Here is a 12,109-nt window from a genome sequence, read left to right as displayed (position 1 = left end):
GTCACCTGTATAGCCAGCAGTCCCCAACCTTTTTGGCACCAGGGACTGGTTTTATGAAAGACAATTTTTCCATAGGCTGGGAATGGGGTGGGTGGAGGGGAGGGGGAGGGCTGCGGGACGCAGGCGGTGATGTGCAGCCCATTTCCTAACAGGCCATGGACTGTGGCCTTGGAGGTTGGGGACCGCAGTGTATAGCTATAAGTAATTCTTTTCATGCCTATGTAATATTCCACAATTTAAATGTACCATAATTTATTCAATTATTTCTCTGTTGATATGTATTCATTTTTTTCCTGTTATAAATGATGCTATATTAAGCAACCTTGTATATATGCTTTTAGTTACTGACACTTTTAATATGATACGATAGAGATATAAGATGGAGACTATATGATACGGTCTCATAAATCCCAATGTTATTTTAATTGGCACTTTTCTGGTTAATAATGAGTTTGAGCATTTTTTTTAATGTTTGGCCATTAGGATTTGTTCTTGTGAACAGTCTTGTCCATATCTTTTGTCCATTTTTCCCTTGGTTTTTTTTCCTACTGTAAAAATCATGTTGGAGAAATTAGTCCTTTGTCATCTTATTATAAAAGTATTTTTTCCTTAATCTTTATATATGTTGTCTTTGTTTATTGTGTTAATGAGTCAGTTAATCCAATGATGTGGGCTAATTGTGAATGTGAACAGTGATTAATGAATTACAAATTTAGGGAAAATTCTCCAGAAAGAATCTCAATCCCTTTCCCTGATATCTGAATACTTGTTCTTTAACAAATCCCATTTAGTGAGGTGGTGTATATGCCTCTGTAGCATGATTAATATAGTTATTTATTGGGTATCTACTTAAATGCCAAGTTCTTATGATAACACTACTAGGTAGATGAATGCAGTGAGGCACAGAAGTTATATATATTATTTTTTGACAAATCCAGTGGATTCTTACCCTCTGTTAAAGTGTGAATTATTATATCTTCTGTTCCTGTCTTAGACATTTAGAATTGCTTGGGTGTGATTCTTATTCTATACCTGGCCATCAGCCTGTGAACTGGCTCCTAAATCCTTACCCATATCTTCCAGTTGATGCCATTCAAGAAATATATGGCCAGCCCTGTTCTGGATGTAGCGTAAAACATGTTCTTTTCTTTAACCAGCTCACTTAGTAGTTGAGAAAGCAGGATATAAATGCATAATAAAAAAGGGCAAAACACTAGTGTTATTCTAAATAGTACTGACTGTTAAGTACCCACGAATCTCAAATATTCCATAGATTTATCTTGGTGGCAAAACAAACTTGTCTTCCTGATAAAAATGCGTGCTCAGTGTTTTTAAAATTTAGATGAGATTGTGCACATTCAGGGTGGTATGGCCATAGACAAGTATTTTTAAAAATGTAGAAATGTACAGGACAAAATTTGTCATAATCACATATCTGCTTTTATAATTTTGGTATATTTTCTTAGTCTTTATACATATTTTTTTACATAGTTCAGCTCACGATATATATAATTTTATATTCTTCATTTACTTACAATATTAGCATCAGCATTTTCCCATATTAAGTTTATGTAATTTTATAAGAAGTGTTTATATTTAATATAATGGTACTATCTCATGAATATAACAGCATTACAGACTTTCATGAATCAAGTTTGAGTTGGCATGGTTTTTTATAGATCCCAGCTTACAAAAACTTTCTAATTTAGAAGTGCTTGGTTTTTATTAGATTACAAAAGTTGGCAAGAAGGACTTTGTGGTGATAATAGAAGTTATCTAAAACAGTTGGGGCAGCAAAAGAGTCAGAAGGAAAATAATTGTGTAGATGTGTAGCCTTTCAAGCTCGCTTTGCCTTGCAGACTCAGATCTTTGAGTTGACTTACCTGTCTCTTCCATGTAGCATCAAGCCTTTATAACCTGATGCTAATGATTTTCAGCAAATTCAGTGTTGTCTTCACTAGAAGTCCTGTGAACAGCTAAGAAAATATTAAAAGTATAATGAGGAATTACTTACTCTGTTAGATGTTAACCATTTTTTAATACTATAATAATTTAAAGTGTGGTAATAAGAGTGGCATTGACCATTCAATAGGATCTAGCCAATATGTTAAAGATGGCATTTCAGATTAACAGGAAAAGGATGGATTATTCAATAAAGTATTTTAACAGCTAGCTCACTATTCATGGGGCAATTATGGTAGATTCTACTCATGAGAGTAAAATTAAGATGTATTAAAAAGTTGTATGTTAAAAACATGAAGCTATAAAGGCAATGAAAGTAAGTATAACTGCGTGGTTTTATGTTGTTTGGAGTGGCAAAGTCTTTTTAGGAATGAGACTAATACCATGGAAGAAGATATTGATTCTGTGATTATATGATTTTATACCTTCTGTATGTGAATATTTTAAATACTGTCAAATTATACCATCTGGTTATTTCTATTTAACGGTTTTCATCTTATCTGGGTAATTTCCAGTATTTTTCTATTATAAATAATGCCACAGTGGAGATCTTTAATGCATCGATATTTGGGCCATATTTAGCAACAGATGCTTTTTATTAAGTTTTTAATGAATGTTAAGCCTTGTACTTTACACATTCTTGTGTCTCATTTAATTCTCAGAATGATGCTACAGGCATTAGTTTCCTAGTTTTATACACAGGCTCAATTTTGAGTTGTAAAGGTCAGAGAAATCCAGTAACTTGTTTCTGATGTCATTGAAGATAAATATTATAGTCCCCTGTCTTAAATCTTTCCCTTTTCACTGACTCCTCCTATCTGTATATTTTAAGAGAAAGCAAGACCATAGATCTTTTTTTTCTTGGTCAGTCTGGCTAAAGATTTGTCTATTTTTGTTGGATTTTTTCAAAGAGCCAACTTTTTCTTTAGTTGATTCTCTCTTATTTTTCTGTTTTTTATTTCATTTATCTTTGCTCTGATCTTTACTGTTTTTTCAGTTCTGGTTGCTTTGAATTTTGTTGGCTGTTTTTCTAGTTCCTTAAAGTAAAAAGTTAGATTACTGAATTGAGATCTTTCATTTTTAATGTAGGTGTTTAAACTTATGAGATACACTGAAGGCAGAAGGCCTCCTAAACACTGCTTTGTTAAGTGTATCCCATAAGTTTTGGTATGTTGTGTTTTGTTTTCATTTACCTCAAGAAATCTTCTGATTGCCTTTGTGATTTCTTCTTTGACCCATCATTAATTGATAAGAGTGTACTGTTTAATTACCATGTATTTGTGAATTTTTCCAGATTTCTTTCTGTTTCAAATTTCTGGTTTCTTTATATTACTGTTAGAGAAGATACTTTGTATGATCTCATTCTTTTTAAATTTATTGAGGTTTGTTTTATGGCCTAACATATGGTCTATTTTGGGGAATGTTCGCCTATCTTGAGAAGAAAGTTTTGTATTCTTCTTTTGTTGGGTTCTGTATATGTTTGTTATATCTAGTCGATTTAATGTTTAAGTCTTCTATTTCCTTTTTTGTCTTTTATCCAGTTATTAGTATCTGGCCTGGAGATTACAACTAACATCTTAATTTATAAAACGTTCAAATTAATACCAACTTAGTTTTAATATAATAGTAAACAGACCGGGCGCGGTGGCTCACGCCTGTAATCCTAGCTCTCTGGGAGGCCGAGGCGGGCGGATTGCTCGAGGTCAGGAGTTCGAAACCAGCCTGAGCAAGAGCGAGACCCCGTCTCTACTATAAAATAGAAGGAAATTAATTGGCCAACTAATATATATACAAAAAATTAGCCAGGCATGGTGGCACATGCCTGTAGTCCCAGCTAATTGGGAGGCTGAGGCAGGAGGATCGCTTGAGCCAGGAGTTTGAGGTTGCTGTGAGCTAGGCTGACGCCATGGCACTCACTCTAGCCTGGGCAACAAAGCGAGACTCTGTCTCAAAAAAAAAAAAAAAAAAAAAAATAGTAAACAAATACTTTGCTCCTGTATAGAACACCCTTTACTTTGTGGTGTTGTCATCATCACAAATTATATCTTTATACATTGTAGTGCCCATCAACATATATTTAGAATTAGTTTAATGTAATTGTCTTCTAAAATACATAGAAGCAAAAGAAGAGTTACAAATCAAAAAATACATTAATACTGACTTTTATATTTACCTGTATGGTTACCTTGCTGGTGTTCTTTCTTTGTGTGAATTCAAGTTACTGTCTTGTGCCTTTTCATTTCAGCCTGAAGGACCCCCTTTAGCATTTCTTACTAATATAAGCAAATCTACTAGTGGTGAATTCTCTCAGCTTTTGTTTGTCGGTGAATGTCTTAATTTCTCCTTTGTTTTTTAAGGAAATTTGTGTAAGAAATAGAATTCTTGGTTGACAGTTCTGTTAGTGCTTTGAATAGTTCATACCACTACATTCTGGCCTTCATTGTTTCTAATGAAAATCAGCTATTGATCCTATTGAGAATATTTTGTACGTTACAAGTCACTTTTGTATTGCTGCTTTCAAGATTCTCTCTTTGTCTCTGGCCTCTGACAGGTTGATTATAATGTATAATTGGTATGCTTTCTTTACGTTTGTCCTACTTACAGTTTGTTGAGCTTGTTGAATTTGTAGATACATATCTTTCTCCAAACTTGGAAGTTTTTCAGCCATTATTTCCTTGAATAATCTCTCTGCCCCTTTTTCTTTCCTGTCCTGTGGAACTCACATTATGCATACATGTATGTACACTTGATGGTGTCCCACTGATCGCTTAGACTTCATTTTTCCTTTCTACTCTTCAGACTAAATCTAAGTTGACCTATTTTCAGGTTCACTGATTTTTCTCCTGCTTCTTCTTATCTGCTGTTGAACCTCATGAATTTTCATTTCTATTATTCTGTGAAGCATTTCTTTTTGTTTCTTTTTGTCATAAATTCTATCTCTCTATTAATATTCTTTGAGACATAGTTCTCATGGTTTCCTTTAGTTCTTTGTACTTGATTTCTGTTGGCCCTTTGAATGTAATTCAAATAGTTCATTTAAAGTCTTTGTCTGGGCCGGGCGCGGTGGCTCACGCCTGTAATCCTAGCACTCTGGGAGGCCGAGGTGGGCGGATAGCTCGAGGTCAGGAGTTCAAAACCAGCCTGAGCAAGAGCGAGACCCCATCTCTACTATAAATAGAAAGAAATTAATTGGCCAACTAATATATATAGAAAAAATCAGCCGGGCATGGTGGCACATGCCTGTAGTCCCAGCTACTGGGGAGGCTGAGGCAGGAGGATTGCTTGAGCCCAGGAGTTTGAGGTTGCTGTGAGCTAGGCTGATGCCACGGCACTCACTCTAACCTGAGCAACAAAGTGAGATTCTGTCTCAAAAAAAAAATAAAAAAAATAAAGTCTTTGTCTGGTAAGTCCAATGTCTGGGCTTCCTTCTGGACAGTTTCTGTTAATTTTTTTTTTTCCTGTGTATGGGTCATAGTTTTTTGGTTTTTGTTTGCATGCTTTGTAATTTTTTGTTGAAAACTGGACATGTTGAATGTTACAATGTGGCATCTTTGGAAATGAGAAATTTGCTGGTCTTTGTAGATGTACACTGTGTGTATGTTGGGCACATCTTACAGTACTCAGAGAGGAAGTTTACAACTCTACACTAGCTTTTACTTCTGCCTTGTATGGAGCCTGAAGATCAGTCAGAGTTGGGAGCTTAGGACCTTCTCAGGTCTTTTCCAGGGGATGTGTCAGCCAGCCTTGGGCATGCATGTGGCCTTTTAGGTTCCCAGGAATATGTGGAGTTTTTCAAAGCCCCTATTCCCCAAAGCATCTCACATGTAGCCTTACCCTCTTATTCCACTCTTCACAGTTTGTCTGTTGTTTGCCCAACTGTATTCCTTGTCCCGGGAGGCAGAGACTAATGCATTTGCCATTGAATGTTTTCAACAAGTACCTTCACCCCTGAGAGAGTTTTAAATTAGGCAAAATAGTGGCAAGCCCTTTGAGCTGGTCCTTCAGGAGGTCCATCAGACAATCCAAAACAGACAACCACAATTCTTTGATAATAAGGGCCATTCTGCTTACTCTAGGAATGTGGGCTGCTTCCTCAAGGCCATTGCTGAGCTAGGAATTGTGGGATAGGGTCATGGTAAGTTAAATACCACACAGCTCTTTCACAGATTTATCTGTTTTTGTTTTGTTTTTGTTTTCTCCATTAAGCATTTGCCTGGTTGCTTTAAACTATTTTTTTAATTTCTTGAAATTTATTAGATAATACATTGCCCAATATACAAAGCAGGATTCATAATATCAGAAGGAATAAACAAATTGGAGGTAATAGGGCTATTTATTAAAGTCTAAGCATAGATCCTCTTCACAGAGAGCATGCAATTAATAAGACACAACAAAACACAAATATATAAACACAAAACATACATTATATTGAAATTATTTATTTTTAAAGAGGATTTATTAATGGAAGATTTTTGTTTTTAATTTCCAGAATCCCTCATTACCTACCTAATAGAATCACAGGAGAATGATTACCCAATAAGCCAACAAGGCCCAGATGCTTATATACCTCTTTTCACAGAGGAAGAGGGGTTGGGCGACTAGGAGTAAATGATATCCAGGGGACATATATGAGCCTAAAGGACTCAAAGGCTTGGGACAAAGTTCCTCTGCTTTAAACTTTTGATTAGTTTCCAGAGTTACAATAAAGTTGATTCTGACAATTTTTTCTGCTTTATTCACTGCTTTTGTGAAGGGATGGGCTTTTGGGGTTCCCTATTCTGCTGTTTTGTTGACATCACCCCCAGTATTGGACAGTCCAGTTTTAACCAGCTGGAAGTGGGGGTATATATATATCTGTTTCTAAGCAGCCTTTCTCACTTAGGTTTCCACTGGAGAAGTAATCCCTGATGCCATAAGGCTGCAGTCCCCAACCCCCAGGCTGTGGTCCATTATTCGTCTGTGGCCAGTTAGGAATTGGGCTGTGCATCGCTGTCTGAGCTCCGCATCCCACCCCCCATGATCACCGCCCCCCCCATCTCTAGTCCGTGGAAGAATAATCTTCCATGAAACCAGTCCCTGGTGCCAAAAAGGTTGGTGACTGCCACCCTAAGGTATCCATTATATGTGACAAAATGACTACTTCTGTGCTTTTGGATGGTACTAATTCTGTGTCATTCTTTGGAGAATTAATAAAGTAATCACTAACCATTTTCTGTGTTCTGTGCTTTATATCTGTATGATACCTGGATTCAGAAAGGCTACTAGTAGGTCAGGTGTAGTCAGGGAAAGCTTATTTCTCAAAGAGTAGGTAGATGGTATTTTTATTTGGTTTTTCAGGTTTAGACTTCTTTGGGAGGTGGTGACATGATAATAGCATTTCACAAAGTGGAGACACTTAGATGTAGACAGAGCCATGTTAGGCCATGATGGTAGCCTAGATCTTAGGTGATTGGGACCCATACTGGGTTGGTGGGAATAAAATGAAGATGTGAATTTAGGTAGCATTTGTGCTTGCACCATGGGTTCGGAATTAAGAGAAGAGTAGTTAGTTAACATTCATAGTTATAGCTGGGATGACTTGGAAATTTTTATACTTAAAATATAATGCTCTTAATGCTAAAATGCAAAGGCTGTGGAAGATGCAGATTGGTTAGTAAGCAAGTTACAATGGCTGGAGGTTTGGATCTGGAAGCCAGTTGAACCATTCTCCCTATTGCGTCAGGGGCTTGTTGGTGAATTTTTAGACTGTGGTGGCAAAGTATGGTAATAAATAGACAAGGCACAATCTTCTGCTTTGTAACTTAGCTGATGTCAAAAAGAAGAAGTAGAAAGCATGTGATTGCACATGTACCCTAATGAGGAAGGCAGAATGTCAAGCAAGACCCTCTGGGACATGACTGATTGGAATGCAGGGATGTGGAATACAATGACTGACAGTTGCTGCTTGTGTTCTTCCTACGAGCAACCTCATAGAACAGTGAAATTTATCTCATTGAAGAAACCATCTTTTTTAAAAATTTTTTTGAAAGATCTGTATTGCACAAAGTATATAGATCAAATTAAAAGGCAAATAAATGGGAAAATATGACCGAAAGGGGGATAAATGCAGTACATGGTCTCCCAAAAATCAATAAAATACAAAGATTTATCAGTAAATGGGACAGAGAAATGAAAAGTGTTACAAAATAATTACAAATGGCTAACACTTTAAAAAATTCATTCTTCTTAATTACAAAAACAATGAATTAACTATTCCTTTTTATTTTTTTATTTTTATTTTTTTTTTGTTACAACACAGTCTCACTCTGTTGCCCCAGCTAGAGTGCCGTGGAGTCAGGCTAGCTCACAGCAACCTCAAACTCCTGGGCTTAAGCAGTCCTTCTGCCTCAGCCTCCCAAGTAGCTGGGACTACAGGCATTCTCGGCTAAATTTTTTCTATTTTTTGATAGAGTCAGGGTCTCACTCTTACTCAGGCTGGTCTCGAACTCCTGAGCTCAAATAATCCTCCTGCCTCAGCCTCCTAGAGTGTTAGGATTACAGATGTGAGCTACTGCGCCTAGCCTTTTTTTTTTTTAATTCAGGATATTATGGGAGTATAAACATTTTGGTTACATGAAATACATTTGCCTTACTAAAGCCAGGGCTTACAGGTGTGTCCTTCCCCCATACAATGGACCCCATGAAGAAACCACCTTTATGCAGACCCTCTTGGCCTTGAGTCTTAACTTCTTGCTCCTATTTCTTGTTTGGCCTTCACATTGGATGTCGTCTCAACACTATGCTACAAGAAGCCACACTCTTAAATATTTTATACACAAGGCACTGTAAGCACTTTCTTAAAACTGTCTTTTTTCTTTTTCAAGAGCTGGGGTGGAAAGGAGAATGGCTTTGGACTTGCAGAGTGTTGCAGAGATTTGCATATGATGGTAAGTAACTCTTTGAGATATAGGGGTCTTTTGGCAGAGATGCGGTATCTTTCTGAGCCTTACTTTACAATGAACATACGGTATATGAAGTTACCACTTGATATCAGGACCTTTGGGAAACCTGAGATCAGTTGAAGCATAGCAGACCTTAGGAAGCAGTCTAGCATTGCTTGGGCCCTCAATATGCTGGTGGTAGATAAAAGAATCATAGAGACACAGTATACGTTCATACCCGGTTCTTGAGTAGGGAGCTGTGTTTTTTGAATTGGTTGAAAAGTGATTTTAAAAATCCCAGAAAGTGCTTGCATTCTCACACTGGAGCTATCAGAATTTTGGGCAATGTGGCATGATTTAGGAATGGCTACTTGGAAAGCAATTCTGTTAGGATTATTGACAACTTACAATGTTCTACTGTGTTTCCCTGAAAATAAGACCTATCCATAAAATAAGCCCTAGCAGGATTAAGCATTTGCGCAATAGAAGCCCTACCCAGAAAATAAGACCTGGTGATGGGCGTGGCTACACAGCTTATCTGCACAACCCATGCATTTTGTCAAGTAGCAGTAAAGAAGAGCAGCCCTTCTCATCTGCCCCATCGTGACAGCTACTATCCCCGAGGTGACCAGAAAGGTGTGGGCAGCCCCACCAGCAAGGTCGACTCCCTCGTCAAGTCCCGGCCATCCTGTGTGTGCTGCAAGCTGAGGCTTTGAGGGGAAAATAACACATCCCCTGAAAATAAGCCCTAGGGTGTCTTCCTGAGGAAAAATAAATATAAGACCCTGTCTTATTTTCAGGGAAACATGGTATGTGCTTTCCACATTATCTTTCTGCCTTTGACCCATGCTTAAGTTATAAGCTCAGGCCATCCTCCCTTGTACTTTGATAATGTTGCTGTGGAACTACAAAGTACAATTGAATTTTTGATAACAATTCTGTGCCTGGAAGCAACTATACAACAGATACATAGTTTGTCTTGTTAGTTTGTCATGTTTAGCACAAATGGCTGCAGTGAAATTTAATGAATTTATGTTAGCAAGCCTTTTTTTTCTCCAGGAGAATGACTATTTTTCTGGTGACAGAAAACCATAAATTAGAGCAAGTTACTTTTCTCACCTTAGCTGGTAGACTTTCTTTAGTTAGTATTTTATGAAGCTAGCATGTAATATGAGGAGTGTTGTCTTTAATAATCAAACAACATAAATCTTCAAGGATATTAAGAGTTTAGAATTCTAATTATGAGGATATAATTTTTCATCTTATATTTAATTGGTGAATTCTGAGCCTCCTTAGGCATGTCAAGTTTGTTCTTTGTCCCTTGGGCAAAACAGTATAATGTATTGGACTAGGCTTGTATGATGTCTGTTACTTATTTTGGTCCCAGCCTATGTTAAGATGTCATACATTCTTTTCTTTATTAAGATCTGGCATGCCATGAAGCATTGAAAAATATGATGTGTACTTTAAAAGAAAGTAATATATATACATGTTAAAAAACTCAAGAGTATTGAGAGGTATGCAGTAACTTTCTATCCCCAGGGACAACCACTACTAGTGGTGTCTTTCAAGGAGACATTTTAATGGCCATGCCATTGTTATAATCTTTATTTTGTTTGTCATGGTGCTTTTCTTGGAGTTAAAGAGAATATATTGTCAGGGTCTGGTTTATAAATAAGATGCAGAAGTTTTTGGAGCTCTGGCTCCATCGTCCTGATTCATTTTAAACAGGTCTCATCCCATCTGAGCCCTGCTCTAAGACAAGGAGTTAAAGCCACTGTGGGTACTGAATACACTGCTCATTCTGTTGCCACAATGAGTTGGACAAGTGGCTAGGACTTTGAGGGAAGCATTGGGAATTCATGTTATATACCTTGTCTATAATCAGTTGAAGCTCACTGTCTGATTCTTTGATGTGCTTTATACACAGAAATATCCACCCAGTGCAACTACACTACACTTTGAATTCTATGCAGACCCTGGGGCCGAGGTCAAAATCGATAAAAGGGTGAGTCTCATTCAGACTTTTTCTGATACTGAGGTTGACTTTTCTAGAATTCCTCTATTAAATGAAGGAATGGTTTTAGCTACATTTGCTGCCCTCTCAAGCTAAATATACCTAGCAACTTCTCAGGAATACACATAAATTATTATGCATGTCTAGCTCTGATAGGGTTGAGTCTTTATTTTGGGAGGTGCCAAAAGACCTTTATGGGGCATTGCTATGACTTGTGTATTTTTCCCACAGCTTCAGTTGAGAATTCCAGCATGCAGTGTAAATAGTCTGAATAGTGATGGTTCAGGTTTCTCATTAAGCCAGTCTGCAGGAAGTCTGTGTATATTATTGTGTATAGGTTGCTGCTGAAATTATCTGGTCATTCCATATTCTTTGAAGAGATACTAGAATTCAGTTTGGTTTAGAAGTAGCCTAGTGACAGTCTGTTATGATTATGTTAAGATTGTGGGAGCCCAAGAAAATCTATAGACATTTTTTTATTTGTTTGTCTTTTAGAGACAGGGTCTAACTGTCGCCCAGGCTGGAATGCAGTGGCACAATCATAGGTCACTGCAGCCTGAAACTCCTGGGCTAAAGCAGTTCTCCTGACTCAGCCTCCTGAGTGGTTAGGACTATAGGCATGTGCCACCAAGCCTAGCCAATTGTTTAAAACATTTTTTGTTGAGACAGGGTCTGGCTATATTGCCCAGGTTTGTCTCAAACTCCAGGCCTCAGCGATCCTCCTGCCTCAGCCTCCCATAGTGCTGCAGTTACAGGCATGAGCGACAGTGCCTTGTCCCTATGACACTTTAACAATACCAACTCATGTACATAACAGAGTCAAATCCCAGAGCTAATAAGTTTTCATGTATATGTTGCACCATGTATGTCACCAAGATAACAAATGACTTTTCTTGACATGGACCGATGGATGTTTTGGTTTTCTAGAAAGGCTGAAGATTGAGAATGTATAAAAATGGAGGCTATTTATAATATACATTCTCCATCTAAATATTTTTGCAACTTTAAAAAGCAGCTGTAATTGAAATCTTTCCATTTTAATGTGCTAAACATAAACTCTTATTCTTGTAAAAAAAAAAAATGAAGCAGCCTAGTGAATAAGATGCTTTTTCTTCTACCTACAATATTAAATAATGTTAAATGAATAATTTTTCTAGATTAATATTGCCTTGAAAGTAACTGATGCATATTCAGAGAGAAGTTATTTTCA

General features: G+C 37.2%; 1 protein-coding gene across 5 annotated transcripts in view; it reads left to right on the top strand.

Annotated features, from left to right (window-relative positions):
• HUWE1 (HECT, UBA and WWE domain containing E3 ubiquitin protein ligase 1) overlaps positions 1–12,109 on the top strand; it is a 152,067-nt gene that overhangs the window by 47,560 nt on the left and 92,398 nt on the right. For all 5 annotated transcript variants that reach the window (XM_075999810.1, XM_075999809.1, XM_012746599.2 and 2 more), the window contains exons 8-9: positions 8,826–8,888; positions 10,813–10,890. In XM_075999810.1, the coding sequence (XP_075855925.1) occupies positions 8,826–8,888; positions 10,813–10,890 (141 nt within the window). The remainder of the gene's footprint in view (positions 1–8,825; positions 8,889–10,812; positions 10,891–12,109) is intronic.

Source organism: Microcebus murinus, unplaced genomic scaffold, assembly GCF_040939455.1.
Source record: "Microcebus murinus isolate Inina unplaced genomic scaffold, M.murinus_Inina_mat1.0 scaf008_hap2_Mmur4.0, whole genome shotgun sequence".
NCBI classification, from domain to species: domain Eukaryota; kingdom Metazoa; phylum Chordata; class Mammalia; order Primates; family Cheirogaleidae; genus Microcebus; species Microcebus murinus.
The sequence above is the reverse complement of the archived record's forward strand: the minus strand, read 5'-3'. Positions and strand labels throughout refer to the sequence as shown.